At 41.7% G+C, this 17,772-nt stretch overlaps 1 protein-coding gene across 1 annotated transcript; it reads left to right on the top strand.

The window, feature by feature from the left end:
• The first annotated feature begins 10,960 nt into the window (after window positions 1–10,960).
• Window positions 10,961–17,772, top strand: snrpa1 (small nuclear ribonucleoprotein polypeptide A'). Its single transcript, XM_074623796.1, has 9 exons — window positions 10,961–11,190; window positions 11,989–12,136; window positions 12,899–12,977; window positions 14,006–14,052; window positions 14,472–14,574; window positions 14,935–15,014; window positions 15,531–15,606; window positions 17,010–17,103; window positions 17,465–17,772. Exons 1-9 carry the CDS (start codon window positions 11,109–11,111, stop codon window positions 17,644–17,646), a joined length of 891 nt encoding a protein of 296 aa, XP_074479897.1. The 5' UTR covers window positions 10,961–11,108; the 3' UTR covers window positions 17,647–17,772.

Below are 17,772 nucleotides of genomic sequence, written 5' to 3'. Positions count from 1 at the left end.
TCAGGTTTGTGTCTTGATGGTAACCCTTGATTCGCGAGAGTTTTTGCAAGTCTAGGGTTACCATGTAGACATGACCTGAAAACAGCAATGCATTAAAAGGCTGCTTTGGGCTGCATTCACACCAGGTGTTGCGGCGATTCGCTGCAGGGTCGTGCAGTGGTATGGGATAGTCACTTTAAAGGCCCATTGGCTGCATGACGATTAACGTCTTTTCTTTTCACTCATGGCTTTTCACTCATGGATCGCCAGTTACGTGATTGGCCACTGCAGCATGACGCCGGGTTGTGTTTCTCCAAAAGCTGCTTCTGTTGCTACTTTTCCGACGCAGGCCGCTGCATTTTTTTTTTAAGCATATTGTTTCAGGTACCAGTTAACTCCAGTTCCAGTATAGTTTGAGAAAGAGATTTTTATTTTTATAAGCATGTCTGTAACATAATGTATTAATCGTTGTTGTATATTATATATATATATATATATATATATATATATATATGTGTATATCGTCGTATTCTAGCATTGTGGATTAGTGGTTGTAATTACTCTTAATGGTTCCACCGCTCACTTTTAAAGTGAAGTTACAGTAACTCCTTGAATGGTATAGTTATGACAGTTTCAGATAACGGGACTGTTTGTAAGAATTAGAAATTGCTTGTTAACAGCAACACCTGTGGCCGTTAAGTCAACGAAAGTCAGCGTCCTGTTGCTTGTACTCGCACTTGTGCTCGCTCTACATAGACATGAACGAGCATCGATCAAAACAGTGAGGAGACACACGTCAGCTAAAAGCACAATATCACTCTATATTTCAGCTGCTTGGCAGTAATGTTAGCTGACCAGACGAAGGTCTCTCCATGAATCAATGCTGATCCTAGTGTTGGCTTTTCCTGCCTCAGCCTCCCGACCGCGGACGGAGGGAACAGGGGAGACACCAGAGTTTTGGTCAGAGACGATAACGTTTCTCTCTGCGGAGCCCCGTCACTTCACAAGACACGGGAAACCTCTGTTGGTCTGGAGGAGCTGCAGCAGTTATTTCTGCACAAACGTCAACTGTGCATTCACTAGATATTCTCAGAGCTAAACTAACTCTTCTGCAGTGTGGAGTGTGCGCGCATGCATATGGGAGTGGAGCGAAAGAGTGAGAACGAGCGCGGTGTGTGAGTGAAGGCAAGCAGGCAGGCAGAGGAGCAGAGTACAGCAGAGACTCCGGTCCTTGAGACCAAAGCTACGGTCTCCCCCGCGTCCTCCGACCGCGGCCAACACTGTTTAACAGACGGGCTTCACTAGATACAACCAAGAGGTTTTGGTGCTTCCGTGTAGTTTGTGTCGGAGTCTGAGTCTGAACAGCGTAGCCACACGCCAGCGCGCAAATGACACCGACCCGCAATGATTTATACGTGTAAGAAGTTACACGTTTAAAGTTTACTCCATTTCAGTATCAGTATATCTGTGATCAACCTCGTGGTCTGTTGGAGAAAAGCCGTGAACGCGCATCCATCTGAATTACTTCCAACTGGCTCAACCTAGTCGCCCCTCCTCAGCTTTGCTTGGTCTACGTGAAACCTATTAAGCCGGGATGAACTGACTAGACTAGGTCAAGCCTCGCTTTCTCGCTTATCCTAGATTTATTCATTCTGCTTCTGTGAAACAGGCCCCAGGTGTATTGACAAAGCCTTTGCTTTACACTTGCGAAAGTTTTATTGCACTTAGTTACAGTGACGAGCGTAGTTGTCGTCAACTTGACTTCACCTGGATCAGCTGTTCACTGTGTGTCTGTGTATGGAGAGCTCCTCCGCACCCAACATAACATGTTAATAAATACTACGGCCTTTAGCCCCGGTGCCCGTTTAATGTCGGGTTTGGGTAACCGTCCCTAAATATAATGATTTTTGTTATTCATCGCATCTCAGACAGTCTGTTGCGATGTGTTTATCACGCACATTCATATCGCGATGACGATGAAAATACAATTTATCGGTCAGCACTAGTTGAGTGTAGGTGTTTATCGAGATTTTGGATATAAGAATAAACTTATGGTGAACTTGTGGAGATCACTCGTGGTGCCTCACATGAGAGCATTAATTCCTCTATTTTAGCACGAATGTATTTTAAACCTCATTTTAAGACTGAATTTTGAACTCAATTGACAAAAATTGGACTTGAATTTGTATTAACAATATACTGTATGTTACGCATGCACAGAAATACATTAAATCACTTGTGCGTTCTGATTTCAACAGTAGATTCGTCCTTTTTGTTACATTAAACTCTGTGAAATTACAGTTGAGTCAGACCAAAGCACACTTGGTGATTGTTGGAAAGAGTAACGACAACGGCTAAGGGGAGTTTTATTTTGTTTCTGTCCAGTTTGAATGAAATGTTTTACGATGCTTCTCTACATAGGCTGGAGTTGTCCCTTTGCTCCATGTTTGCAGCCAGTTGTTGAATGAGCAACTACGTACATGCAACAATAGCATTGTCGTAGATAAAATATAGTACACATGGATCAAATACTAGTTTACTTAAGGCAAAATTGTGTTTTATGTTTTTCAACTGCAACTTCAAGACAGACCACTTGTTCTGAAATGCATAAATAATAAAAAAGAAAACCACTCCACCACTAACCCAAGTTTTTGAAACCTCAAGATAATTATCTGTCCACAGCACACAGAAGCCACAGGTAGGGTTGCACTTGGCATGCGAGAGAGATAAGCCTGATATGTAGGCGTATGAGCTGTTATCAGTGTGTATCAGGTTAGAATGATAGCTCTGGGCGATGCCGAGTGCTGCTATTTGTCTAGCAGGAGGGGTGCTGGACAGGGAGCAAAACCCAAGGAGTAAGTAACCAGAGGGAAATCTGAACTGATGAAAAATATAATATAGGAAAAGTACAGACAGAAAAAAAACAGCATTGCTTTGCCAGCACAGTAGTCCCAGGACATATCATATTGGGATATCATATTTATATTGGATGATTTTGGTGTAGGCCTACACAATTTACACGTATTGCCACTATTCACTTCCAGTTCACAAAGTAGTGTGACATTTTTACAGTACAGAGGAAGGATGACTCAGGCTGGTGTAGGGCTGGGCATCGGTATGCTCCTCGATACCTTAGATGACTCAGTACCAAGTGATATTGAAACTTCTCCAGTCAAACGATGCTGCATCCTTTTTGTACCTAGGTCTAAAAATCGCTGCCAGCGTTCTTCAATTTAATGCGACGTGTGATTGGCCCACTGTCGCAGTAGCTACAACCATACAGCCTGCACACAACGGCAGCCCGTTCGCCCGAAAAGGCGTATGAATGACACAATGATGCGCAAGGATTTGGTGTGCAATAAGAAAGCCTTTCTTAATTTCCGTGTCATTCGTACGTCATGTATCCTGTACAATGTAAATGCATCGGCATATAAATGCTACAGTTAGAAAAAGACCGCTGGTGGCGTGACGGTGGGGAGCCGGATGGGTCCAACAAACACAGGACTTTAACCAGGAGACCGGTGTTTGAGTGTTTGTTTTTTTTAAGTTATGGTAGTGACGTTTGGTACGTTAATGATGTTCGTCACTTGACGATTAGTTTACATACTTATTTTAAGCCCAACCATGAAGTTTTTCCTAAACCTACCTAAGCTAAGTGGTTTTGTTGCCTAAATTTAAAGCTTCGGTGATACTTTCCGTACGGACGGCCGCACGGACATGAGCTGACGTGGAATCGTGACGAGGAAACATTTGGATCTTTTATACTCCGTGTGGGTTTCCCCTTGCGGCAACCATCATTTTCAAAGCTCCTCAAAGTTCTCCCATTTTCTCTTCCAATCCGCGTAGTTAGAAAAATGTTGATGTGCGCGGACAGGCGAAACCCTGCTGCAAGGAAACCCTGCTGCGAGGAACACCCGCGAAGGGCCGTGTCGGATGGTGTGACGTTGGCTGTGCGGACACTCACAACCCTCGCGGATGTGGCAAGCATAAATCATGCATAAGTCAGTGGTTTTGTTGCCTAAACCTAACTGCGGACGTTACCGTAGTTTTGTTGCACGGTGTAGGCCTACAGATGACACACGAGAAGCCTAAATTATGTCCACACAACATGCGGAATGTCCATGTAATCTTGTGCTATTTATGCACTTTCCCGTGAGACCGAGTTGAACATGGAGATGGCTGTGCTAACAACAGCAACGGTGATGACAGAGCTAACAGTTTTAATCTGAGGGGAAACCGGAGGGTGGGCGGTACACTTCCACGACAACACCGTCCCACCACTGTGGGTAGGGAGATGATGTTATAAGCGGTAACGGCTGTATGAGCGCAGTACAGAGCGGCAGTAATTAGCTTGCCAATGGGACACATACGGCTTCCATTCACATAATGGGTATCGAATAAATTAGAAATGAAGTACTCTATTGGTATCGGTATCACTTTAAAGGTACTGGTATTGTAATTTTTTAAACAATACACAGCCCTTGGCTGGTAGACAGGTGTACAACTCACTTTTGACAGAGGTTTGCTTCCAGTGGCTTTCTTTAATATTTAACCTTGGCAACAATTCGACCCGAAATGGTAAATGGACTTGCACTTATATAGATAGCGCTTATCTAGTCTTCCGACCACTCAAAGCTCTTTACACTACATGTAAGCATTCACACACTGATGGCAGAGGCTGCTAAGGTGCCAATTTTGCCCATCAGGATCTAAACTAAATACTCATTCACACACCGATGGCTATGCCTTCGGGAGCAATTTGGGGTTGAGTGTCTTGCTCAAGGACACATCGACATGTAACCCGGAGCAGCCGGAGATCGAACCACCGACCTTCCGATTGGTGGACGACCTGCTCTACCCTCTGAGCCACAGCAGAAATGAATCAAGACTTTTACTTTCCTGAACCTGACCATCACCATAGTGTCGTCCACCCATTCATCCATTATCTGTAACCACTTATTATAGGGTTGCGTTGGAGGCTGATCCCAACTGACATCGGGTGGGAGGTGGGGTACACCTTGGGTAGTTAAATCTATAACACAGCGTCATATGTTATATACTGATGTATATAACGTGTTGAAATTTTGATCTGAAAAGCAACTAGTAAGTAAATATACCTGTCAAATAAATGTAGTGAGTACAAAGTATAGTATTTCCCTCTGAAATGGTAAATGGACTTGCATTTATATAGCGCTTTTCTAGTCTTCCGACCACTCAAAGCTCTTTACACTACATGTCAGCATTCACCCATTCACACACACATTCATACACCGATGGCTATGCCTTCGGGAGCAATTTGGGGTTAAGTGTCTTGCTCAAGGACACATCGACATGTGACCCGGAGCAGCAGGGGATCGAACCACCGACCTCCCGATTGGTGGATAACCTGCTCTAGCCACAGCCGCCCACAAAATATAGTGGAAGCCTAGAAGTAGAAAGTAGCATAAAATGAAAATACTCTCGAAAAGTATCTCAAAATTCTACTTAATCCTGATGTGAACCTTACAAGGTTAATTTAAAGCAGAAATCAGTGCTGACGCCCACAGAAGTGATGACTGCCCTCCTGTGGTTGTGAAGCAGTGGTGCTTTGTTTTGGTTCACACATCTCGGATTTATATTTTCCCACATCTCAGGTCATAGTTCACTAAGCAACCAATGTGAATTTTCTATGTCAGTGTGACAATCTGTTGTCTGTTGAGATTGTTACTTTACAACATGACAGCAACAGCACAAGCTGGATAGACGGATGGATGGACCTGTACCACATGCATGGATGACTGCGAAGGAATTAAAGCTGCAGTGGGTAGAAATGGAGCAAATATGATCAGAAATTATTTTTAAAAGTTATTTTATGAAAAGGATCACTATATCCTAACAGTAGTGCATGAGACAGGTAATCTGGAAAAAAAATCATGTTCCTCTGTGTCCTCCGGTGCTCCTAACGGCATCTGCAAGATTTCACAGACCAGAGGAAAACAACCAATCAGAGCTGAGCTGGATCCTTGCCGTCTTTAAGCAGCTGTCAATGACTCGCAAACTCCGATCAAACGGTCAAACTAGGCAGCACTGATCAAATATGAATCAATATTCTGTTACGTTAATGCTAATTTCTCTCCTCAGATGTTTTCAGAAACATCTTGTGGTGCACGATTTAGCTGTAAATGAGAAAGTTTGTGACCCGGCAGCCATGTTGGGATCTGTTGAGGAAATACCAAGCACCGCCCACCAGCCAGATCACAGCCAATAGGAACGCTCTCTCTCTGAAATGACCTGTGATTGGCCAAAGTCTCCCGTCACGGGCTAGATGTTCTAAAGCCTGAAAACAGAGCCATGAGGAGGAGCAGAAGTCTAGTTATCTCTCAGAACACTTGAATTACAATATGCTGAAAGGTTATTATGGAATTTTGCCCAATGATGCCAAAAATATTATTATATTTATTACTATATAGAAAGTAAAGGATATATATATATATCTAAATATCAGAGTGGCTTTAGGAGAGGAAGAAATAATCTGGATCCAGCTTTATGTTTAGAGCGTGACATGAGGAAAACAGAGAGAGTGTAGTGGATGTCTTTTTTGATATAGAGAAGGCATATGATATGATAGGATGTGGGGAGAGGGATTATTAATCAGACTTTGTAAATTAGGTATCAAAGGTCAAATATGTAGATGGATCAAGGACTTTTTTACAAGAAAGATCACTACAGGTAAGAATAGGAAAGAGTTATTCAGGGAGGGAAAATTGTTGATAAGAATGGAACAGGTAGCATAGTAAGCTCTTTATTATTTTCCATAATGATAAATGATGTATTTAAGGAAATAGGGAATGGGTTGGGGTATTCGCTGTTTGCAGATGACGGGGCAATTTGGAAGAGAGGAAGAAATCTGGAATTCACTGTTAAGAAACTACAAGAGGGGATTATGAAAACTGAAGAGTGGTCATATAAATGGGGATTTAAATTCTCAGTTGATGATACAAAGACAATGTTCTTAGTAATGAGGTAAAGCTCAAATAAAAAAATCAAGAATTGAAGAGAGTGAAAGACTTTAAGTTTTTAGGGGTTATGGTTTGAGGAAAAAGAAATGACATGGGCTGTACGTATACAGAAATTAGTGGACAAATGTAAGAAAGTACTGAATGTAATGAGATGTTTGGTTAGAAGTGAATGGGGGGGCAGATAGAACTGCTTTGAAGGCCATATACATTGGGTTAATTAGATCAACATTAGATTATGGTAGTGTAGTATATGGATCAGCAGCAAACACATCTTTAAAAAAGTTGGATACTGTACAATACCAGGCTCTGAGACTAAGTACAGGTGCATTTAGAATGTCTCCAATAGCAGCATTATAGATAGAAATGGGAGAAATGCCATTAGAAATGAGAAGGATACAGCTATCACTTAGCTATTGGGTTAATTTACAGGGCCATAATCAAGATTATCCAACACAAGACCCTTTAAAACCTTGTTGGGAAAAGAAAAATAATCAAACAAAAAGCTTTGGATGGTCAGTGATCCACAAAGCAACATGACTTGAAATAGTTAAATATTAGTCCATCGGCACCATTACCAGCAATACCACCTTGGATACTTCCTGATGTCCTAGTAGATTTTACATTATTAGAAAAGAAGAACAAGGATAAGAGGTGTATTATCAATTTACATACCATATTGTTCCAGAGATTCATATCAAAGTAGGGAGAAGGGTCAGTGATGATTTATCAGTTTACACAGGAGAAATGCTTTCTATACTGTTACAGTGGACAAAGGAGATCAGACCACTGAGAGTAATCATTTCCTCAGACTCAGGTTCATCACTATAGTTTACATACAGTCATTCAGACAGCAGACCAGACATCTTGATAGAAATACAACAAACATCATACAGAATACAGATGATGGGTCTTACAGTAATATGTTTATGATACCAGCACATATTGGTGTCAAAAGAAATGAAATGGTAGATGAGGTTGCAAAGGAGAAAAATAATTATATTGATTTGACAGTTAGCTTCAGCAAAACAGAAAAGAAGAGCATTATTTAACAGAGACTGAAGGAGAGGTGTCAGAAGCAATGGGAGGAAGAGAGAACAGGACGGTGGTTTGACAGAGTTCAGAGGAAAGTGGGAGACATGAGGTGAGTAGGAAGGAAGAGGAGAGATGAGACAATCATATCAAGACTCTGGACTAAACAGCACTCTATTTACAATAGCTAAACATGATACAGGTATAGATGTAGTTACTGTGGACATGAGGAAACAGTGGAGCATGTTGTGGAGCATTATGAGAGATTTGAGGAAGAAAGAAGGCATTTGATTCAAGATACACTTTGATTTATTAGATATTCTACAAAAGAACTCAATAAATGAGTGTTATAGATTACTATTTCACTATCTTAGACAAATTAATATGATTGAAAAACAATAATGTTTTCTCTTTTTTTTTCTTTACTTTTTTAGTTATTGAATAGGCCTATTGAATATTGTAAATACTAGCCAGTCTGATCCACACTCCATACCAGCTGGTGACGGAAAGGCACCAAATCGTTGTTTGCTAAACACCAATAAACCTCAAAGAAGAAGAAGAACAGTAAGGCCCAATTCCAAATCACCCCTGCACCCTCTCCCTACATACTTCCACTCCGTTTGCGCGTTCGCGTGGAGGGTCCGCTATATTAAGCGCCATTCCAAACCAATCACTGGGGAGTGGAAGTGGGTTATAAAACCCTCCAACAGCGAGTCTGCATTGATGCCGACTTAACCAGCTGCCCTTACTGATGACGTGCAACACCTTTTAGTGTTCGTCATGGAACACGCTTCGATGTCAGTTCTGTGTGACTACCGGTACAAACATTTACTAGTAATCTGCTCAAACTGATAGACCTTTAATTTATTCTACTTTATCGTCATACACGTCGACAACATAAAATAAATATGTATTTAGGATTAAATACACCCTTGTCCAGTCTAGAAAACGGTAGACATGTTCATTAGATTGCATATATATATATATATATATGTATATATATATACATATATATATATATATACATATATATAATTTTTTACCCCAACAGGACCTATAACCCCACAATTTAGTATATCTTCAACTGTGCAATACTGACTTAACAGTGCAATAATTTGGTGCAATAATTCAGCTGTGCAATAATCTGTTTCACTCCAACATTAACACTGCATGTATTTATACAGTACATTTAAAGTAATATTCTTATTTTACACTATTCTTGCATTTTTATAAATGCATGCATTTATATTATTTGCATAGATCTTATTTTTCAGCAGTATTATTTACACTGTTGTTATATTTCTTCTTTATATTTTCTTAGGATTTCTCTATTTAAATATATATTATATAAACTGGAAAAACAAAGTTCGGAAACTTGTGTTTGATGGATTATTACTCTGTTGTTACAATGCTAATGGTCATTGTATTTTACATCGTTGGAAAGCCTGTTTATTTACCTTCACAATGATGTCCAACTTGTAAGGATCATGCAATTGTGGGATGAGCAGCACAGCTGATTATGTAGGTAGCGCCCAAGAAAAATTTGCCAAAATGCTCTGTCAATGGTAAACAGTGTATTCTCCTGTTGGTATTGACTCTTGTTTGGAGTTGTTCGGTGGATTGGATGATTGAACTCTCTATCAGTAACAAGGAACAAACAAGTCATATTGGCAATTTTACACTTTATTCATTTAATACACCGTCAGGAGCCTCAGTAGCGGTGGAAGATCCATACGCAGCCACAACAGCCTGGCACCTCCTCCTCATGCTGGTCACCAACCTGGTCACACGTTGCTGTGGGATGGCGTTCCATTCCTCAACCAGGATTCGTTGCAGGTCAGCCAGCGTGGTTGTGTTGGTCACTCTAACACGTACAGCACGCCCAAGCTGATCCTACAAGTGTTGAATTGGGTTGAGGTCTGGACTCTTGGCAGGCCGTTCCATTCTCTCTACTCCCACATGGAGGTAGTCTGTGATAACCCTGGCTCTGTGGGGGTGAGCGTTGTTTCTTGGAGGATGAAGTTAGGTCCCAGATTGTGGAGATATGGGATCGCCACTGGCTGCAGAATCTCATCCCGATATCTCACTGCATTGAGATGGCCTTCAATGAGGACAAGCCTTGTTTTGCCAGTGAGGGAGATGCCCCCCCCCCCCCCCCCCCCCCCCCCCACACCATGACACTGCCCCCACCAAAAGCTGTTACTCCATCGGTGCAACAATCAGCATAGCGTTCTCCGCGTCGTCTCCATACTTTGACCCTGCCATCCAACTTTGGCAGACAGAACCTGGACTCATCACTGAACATGACATTCCCCCACATGTTCAGGTTCCATTGTCTGTGTTGTCGACACCAGCGCCAACGGGCCTGACGGTGAAGGGCAGTCATTGCAGGCTTCCTGGTAGCCTTATGAGAATACACTGTTTACCATTGGCAGAGCATTTTGGCAAATTTTTCTTGGGCGCTACCCACATAATCAGCTGTGCGCTCATCCCACAAATGCATGATCCCTACAAGTTGGATATCATTGTGAAGGTAAATAAACAGGCTTTCCAACGATGTAAAATACAATGACCCTTAGCATTGTAACAACAGAGAAATAATCGACCAAACACAAGTTTCCGAACTTTGTTTTTCCAGTATATATATATATATTATTATTATTATTATTATTATTATTATTATTATTATTATATATATTTATTTATTTTATGTAGTTATATGTTGTTTATATCTACAACGGGAGCAAACCCCCTCCCACCACCTTACAGAAGGAGCTTCATTGAGCTGTGAGTTTGACTACTAACAGAGCCTCCATCGGGGAGAGGGAGGTGGAGGGTGGAGAGAGGAGAGAGATCGAGGCCTTTGTTCTTTAATGGAGATCTACAGGTGACCTGTGGAGGGCAGCAGTGCGCCTCTGATGCGTCTAGTCTGCCGCAAATCGCAGAAGAAGAAGCTGAAGAAGAAGAAGAGGAGGCCTTAGTTCCGGTTCCAGTCAGCAGCGTGATAGTGCTAGCAGCAGCAGCAGCAGCATTGTGAGCAGCTTCAGGACGGTTTAGCTGCTAAAATAATTCAGCTTGGTAACGTCTCTTCTTGTCCTCGACATGGTGAAACTATCTGCGGAGCTAATCGAGCAGGCTGCTCAGTATACCAACCCTGTGAGAGACCGGGAGCTGGACCTACGAGGTGAGTTCAACCTACTTCACCACGGCTCAGCGGTAGTTACACACAAGGCCTATAGAAGGATGTTAGGTCACGCGTCATATCTGTGTGGGTACCACACATGCGCAGTAGAATCTGGTCTGAACTCGCCGAAATTGAGCCAATCGCAACGCAGGACCGCAGCTTTAGTTACACTGCGCATGCGTTGTACCCCGAGATGATTTCCGCCCGTGACCCAGCCTCCTTTCATAGGCCTTGGTTACACATGTAACGTTAGCTTGAGTTTAACGCGGGCCTCACGCACACCTCCATTCATTAAACCAAACAAGTGTTTGTACCTTCTGATATAAACTGCCACATGTCTCTTATATGTAGGAAAGTACAAGTTAGGACTTTTGTTGGTGCAGAGCTGCGCCTGAATGTCCCTCGATGATCTCATCATGTATCTGACAGTAGCTCTCAACGTTAAAGCTGAAACCATCAGACATTGAGATGATTCCTGAGTAACTGTACTGATTACAACCATAATATATGCTTCTTTCTTTTTCTGATAAGTAATCTGAAGTCTCTAGTTTATCAACAAGTTTAGATTCATCAAGGTTTTATTAGACTCCGTAGAAGTAACGTTAGCATGTATGGAGGACGGAAGCTGCCAAGATAAAAAATGAATGATTGAATAAATATGCCATTAAAAGTAGCAAAAAAATTTAGTCATTAATTAATTGATCAAATGTGACATAAATTGATAGTTCTGTTTTAATTTGCTTTTTTATTTATTTACATTTGTATTCCCTTATTTTTATTTATTTTTTCATCTCACAGGTTATAAAATCCCAGTGCTTGAAAATCTTGGAGCTACTCTGGACCAGTTTGACACTGTCGACTTCTCTGATAATGAAGTCCGAAAACTGGACGGCTTTCCTCTGCTCAAAAGACTGAAAACATTGCTAATGAACAACAACAGGATCTGGTAAGTTTGTGTGGCGGGAAACCACCGGCAAAGCTAGAGCTGCTAACGTAGCACAAATACACACAATGTTGGTTGGACACTCGATAAAGTAACGCCAGGCAGACACACAGCTGACAAGCTGCTAAACTAAACTAAAAGTACGGTGGAGACTTTTACTGGGAAAGTGGCTGAATGTCTGCGACACTACACGCAGCATCGTAGCTGCTAAGTTAACGCTCCCGGACGGTGAACTGGAGACTCAGTTGTCCGTTGTGCTCGTACACTGCAGCTGGCGCGAGGCACAAATCTTGTTAATAATCGGTTAACGAGGGTCGGTTATCGGTTAAGAACATTTTTCAAAATTAGCATCCCTAGTTACAAGCCAAGCTTTCTATCCAGACTGTAGTCTGCCTTCATATATGTGATGTGTAATAGACTTGGAATTGTGTTGACTATTACAAACCTTCTGATGTGACTTTGCATTGCATAAACTGGTAGGACTATGGCTCACCTGGGATGAATGCCCTTCATTAATGAATGGGTTTAATGTGACTTGACAGCTGTTAGCGGTCAGTGCCGGACTGCTTTATTTGAGTCTCATTAAGAAACACCCCTGCCTCCGACACTCTGGAATACTAGTAGATAATGACGTATATGTGTGCTTTGTGAGATGGTGCAAACTACAGTAGATGATGTCGACTGTCTTAATGAAGTACTGCCTTTGTATACTTGGCCAGCCAGTACGTGGCTGCATGCTTGTAACTTTATGAAATGTTTCTCCAGTCGCATAGGTGAGAATCTGGAGCAATCTCTGCCGAGTCTGACGGAACTGGTTCTCACAAACAATAACATTCAGGAGCTGGTGAGTACATTTCAGCAGCAGTAAACTCAACAGGGATATTTTAGATTATATGATGAAAATGGTGAGTGCAAAGTTTACTGATTTTACACTGAAATACCAGAAAAATAGATACTCCTCTACAGTCTGATGCAAAACAACAACCACCCATCCATTATCTGTGACCGCTTATCCTATTCAGTGTCGCGGGAGGGGGCTTGAGCCGATCCCTGGGCGAAGGCGGGGTACACCCTGGACAGGTCTCCAGACTATCACAGGGCTGACACATAGAGACAGACAACCATTCACGCTCACATTCACACCTACGGGACATTTGGAGTCAACAATGAACCCAACCTGCATGTCTTTGGACTGTGGGAGGAAACCTGAGCACCCGGAGAAAACCCGCGCTAACACGGGGAGAACATGTAAACTCCACACAGAAGGGAACCTGCGACCATCTCGCTGTGAGGCGATGGTGCTAACCACTGCTCCACCGTGCAGCCCTGCAAAACAACCACCACCCCTCTGTAATTCTTAGTGCTGTGGAAATTATTGGAATTTTTGTCAATTTTAAATGAGTCATTTTGTCGTTTTGACCATGCTGGATAAAATATTAGAAAGCACTTAACAGCGCAACAAACGGCACCCTCCAAAATGATTAGAGGTGACTGCACACCTCTCTCTCCAGCATCAACAAAAAGCTGAATAAGATCAGCTACAAATGGTAGCATTTATTTTAGGGATGTCATATTGGGTTACATTTAGCAGATATTTCTCTGGTATTTCAGTGTATTTTATTTAGTTGCTTGTGCTAATTTCACTTATCCAATGATACGTTTTTACAACGATACGACGCGTATCAATTCCTTTATTAGTCCCACAGTGGGGAAGTTTGCAGTGTACAGCAGCAAAGGAGATAGTGCAGAAACAAGAAGCAGCAGTAAAAAATGAAAATCCAGATACAACACAGTGCAAAAAGCAAAACAATGTGACCATCAAACACTTAACCATAATGTGTTTTTGTGATTTATTCTTCTTTTCATGTGTAGGGTGACTTGGACCCACTGGCCACAGTGAAGACATTGTCCCTTCTCAGGTATGAAGCATCAATACACAAATCTGGGAAAGTACCGAGAGTAGACAAGTCGCCACAGAGTGCTCCAGGGACGACGTATTTTTGTGGGTCAACCAGGAAGTTAGAATTGCCCTGGTTCCCCCAACAAAAAGCCGATGGGATTTTTCCATTGGGTTTTGGATTATTGCAGAAAAATAAGCTCTGTGGCAAAAGTTAAGTTTATGTTTTTTAACTTTAAGTTACTACGAGCAACCACGGACGTAAAGTCACCGGTTAACACTGTTAGCAGACAGTAGAGTCGCTACCACTTGCCACCGCAGTTATGGCGGCGCCACACAAAGTCGTTGCCGGATTCGTCTCTATACTCAAAGATAATTTGCTTACTGAAGTGTTTTGTGCACCACTGAAATGCATGGTTGTAATAATCACTGATTTTCCAGCTTGTTAAGGAATCCAGTGACAAACAAGAAGCATTACAGGCTCTATGTCATCAGCAAAATCCCACAGATCCGCGTGCTCGACTTCCAGAAGGTAAAGCTCAAGGTAAGTGTGACGGGAGCAGGTTTATCGCGCTCATTTTTTGAAAGTCTCAGTTAAATGTGAGATACAGGGCTGTTGACCAGTCTTCAGTGAACCTGTATAGTATGTCAAGGCCTGGCAGGAGTCGTGAGACACGGATCATATGTGTTGGTGATGGAAGCTAAAACAGTAGTATGGACTTTTCCCTTTAAACATTACAATAGTTATTAACAATGTGTTAACCTCATCTAACCCAGAGTTAATGTCCTATTCAACGTTCAAAGAAGTTCTGGTGAATTGTGCATTTTCCTGCCCGGCCTTGGGTGAAAGCTCAGTCTGTACTTTAACGAGGGTTTTCACTTTAACTGTGTGATATCGTCATAGGAACGCCAGGAGGCAGAGAAAATGTTCAAGGGCAAACGAGGTGCTCAACTTGCAAAGGATATTGCCAGGCGAACGAAAACGTAAGATGAAAAATCGATGTTGGACAGCAGCTCCTCAGAACCACTTGATCCTGGCTAATGGAACGGGTTAAATAATGTACCAAAATAAAACCCCGTCACCACCAAGTTATATTCAGCATATCTGTGTACATCAGAATACACAGTGATGGTCAAGCACATTTTCTTTCTTTTCGCTATGTGCAGTCATTTTTCCTAAAATGTTTAAACATATTTTAAATGATTTCACAATGAAAACATCTTTTAAAAACTCATCACTTTGTCTAAACAAATGTGAGCAAACACGTACCTTCCTTAGTAAAGGTCATAAGCTAGAAATGGGCCTTAACTCTACCGTTTAAACCTGAAGCCAGAAACTTTCACCTCAGTGTTGCTCAGGACTGCTGTCTGTGGACCATGTATCAGTTTATTTGACTCAAGAAAAGATACTATACACGAGATGACTACATTGGTTGAGAGGCCAGAGAAGCCCGTGCATGTCCACGTTGTCTAAATGAGGCGTGTTCCTTTTCTTTTCAGATTCACTCCTGGAGTGGCAGCACAGTCTGAGAAGAAGAAGACGGGCCCGTCTCAAGCAGATGTGGAAGCCATCAAGGTTCATTTGTTGTTTTTGGGGTCTTTAATGTTACGAAAGCTGAGCTTGACTTTCCATCCCTCCTATCATTCAAAATGTGAAATGGGATGTTTGGTATTTAGCTAAATATAGCTGAATGTAGCTAAACAGAAAATAGCTACATCTTTACTTACGGTTCACTCACCATCTTTTTCTGGAGTTTTGAAGCCCATTTCTTCCTCGGAGGCTGGAGTTTAGTGTATGAAACGTGATTGTATATGATGGGACATCATGGTAATCCCCCCGTCTCTGTTAAAAAATGGTCTCCGCTGTCAGATATGAATGTCCTCCTTGATCTTTATCCAGTCGTTCACAGACTCCTACTTAATGACCTTTGACCTCTTCTCAGTAGACACTGAGCAGTAGACACTGAGCAGTATTGGGCTGGTGTTCAGACAGCCAAAGAGCATTTGTTCACTACAACTGATATACTAACAAAATATACTCAACAAAATGTCAATGAAGGAAATATTGTTACACCTAAACAGGAAAATACAACCGTACACCTTCTGAATTCATGTTTCTCTCTCTCACACCGAACTAAGACAGGCTTGTGTCCTTGTTAACTCATTGTAAAACACACTTCATTCAAACTGGACAAAAACAAAATACAACTCGCCAAAAACATTAGTCTGTTAGTCTTTCCACTGTTCCAACAACCGGCAACTCTGGTATGATTGAAATACATCCTTAATTCAGAGTTCAGAGTTCTTATCCCCCGCAGCTGCTCCGCGGGGGAGAGACAGACTACATGTAGCGTCGGCACATTCTCCCATCTAACGTTGTGGATTAAGAGTTTTTTTTTTTTTCAACCGTATTGTTGGAACAGTGGCTTCTTTCCTCCGGCTGTGAGACTCTTCAACTCATCCTCATTACTCCACCGTAAAACAAATAATTTAGCTTTTTTTTTTTTTTTTTATGTAGCACTACAACTGCATTTAGTTGCACAACCCTGTGTTGCACAAGGACAATAAATTAACCTTGAACCTTGTCACAATCACCTGATGACTCCACCCTCTGATGAAAACCAGTGAGATGAGGTCCAGAAAAGGCCAAGGAGGGAACCTTGAGTGAAGTTTTTTTATTATTGTTATCAAACTACTGTTTTTAAGGTTGAGAAAGAACACTTTAAGTTTCCACTTTTTGTCATATTGCACTCTTAATATGTTGGTCACAATGTACCTTTTGAAGCATGTTCCAATTGGCATATGATCAAAGGAAATGAGGAAATAATGGCCATACAACCACTGTGGAGATGATGAATTAAACCAACCTAGATGAAGATTCAGATCTCTAGCTTGCTGAATGTAAAGTGATCCCTGAAAATATTGATCATTTGTCAGACCATGTTAGCTGAGATTTACTCGAGTGTGTTTGCATTTCAGAATGCTATCGCTAATGCTTCATCGCTGGCAGAGGTGGAGAGGTTGAAAGGGATGCTGCAGGCCGGTCAGATACCAGGACGAGATCTGAGACAAGGTCAGTGTCGACCAAATACTATCCCACAACTAATACTGTCGAGCCTGGTGTGTTTTGAGGCTGATGTGTCTTTTTGATTTGTATAAACACATTTGGTCATTTATGTTATTCAGCAGTTGTGACCAAACGGTGTACTGAGACAATCACAGTAGTAGTAATAACACGTTTTACAATTTCTCTCTTATCCTGGATTTGTTTCCTTCTGCTTTTGTGAAACAGCCTCCCAGGTGGTGATGAGGATGATAATAATATAAATATAGGATAACACCAGCCATACCCCCAGATGAATACGATTTGTCTTTAATAACCTCGTTGTATTTTGAGAGATCTGTGGATGAATATGTTCATTTTGTAAAACCAGGTCCAGCTGACATGGTCGAGGAGGAGGAAGAAGAAGAAGAAGAAGAGGAGGAGGAAGAAGAGGGTGACACTGCACAGATGGAGTCACATAAGGACGGAGGCTCAGGAGAGGAGATGAATGAGGGTGAACAAGAGGATGAAGAAGAAGACATGGATGAAGAGCCACAAGTTAATGGCTCCTGAGTACCTGGAAATATTTCTTTTTTTTTTTTTCTTTTTTTTCTGTGTTGTAGTTTTCTTGTGTTGGAAAGGCATCTAACAGGGCTGTTTTATTTTGTAAAACGACGTACATTAAATTGATTTCTTATA

This window comes from Sebastes fasciatus, chromosome 2 (genome assembly GCF_043250625.1).
Source record: "Sebastes fasciatus isolate fSebFas1 chromosome 2, fSebFas1.pri, whole genome shotgun sequence".
Lineage (NCBI taxonomy): Eukaryota > Metazoa > Chordata > Actinopteri > Perciformes > Sebastidae > Sebastes > Sebastes fasciatus.
Note: the sequence above shows the minus strand (reverse complement) of the source record. Positions and strands in the feature narration are given on the sequence as shown.

Bases quoted from the DNA above. Each gene is read 5' to 3' on its own strand.
- snrpa1 (XM_074623796.1), top strand. From the start codon at position 11,109: ATGGTGAAACTATCTGCGGAGCTAATCGAGCAGGCTGCTCAGTATACC. The intron at 15,015-15,530 runs GTAAGATGAAAA...TTTTCTTTTCAG, and splicing joins ATTGCCAGGCGAACGAAAAC to ATTCACTCCTGGAGTGGCAG. The intron at 15,607-17,009 runs GTTCATTTGTTG...TTTGCATTTCAG, and splicing joins CAGATGTGGAAGCCATCAAG to AATGCTATCGCTAATGCTTC.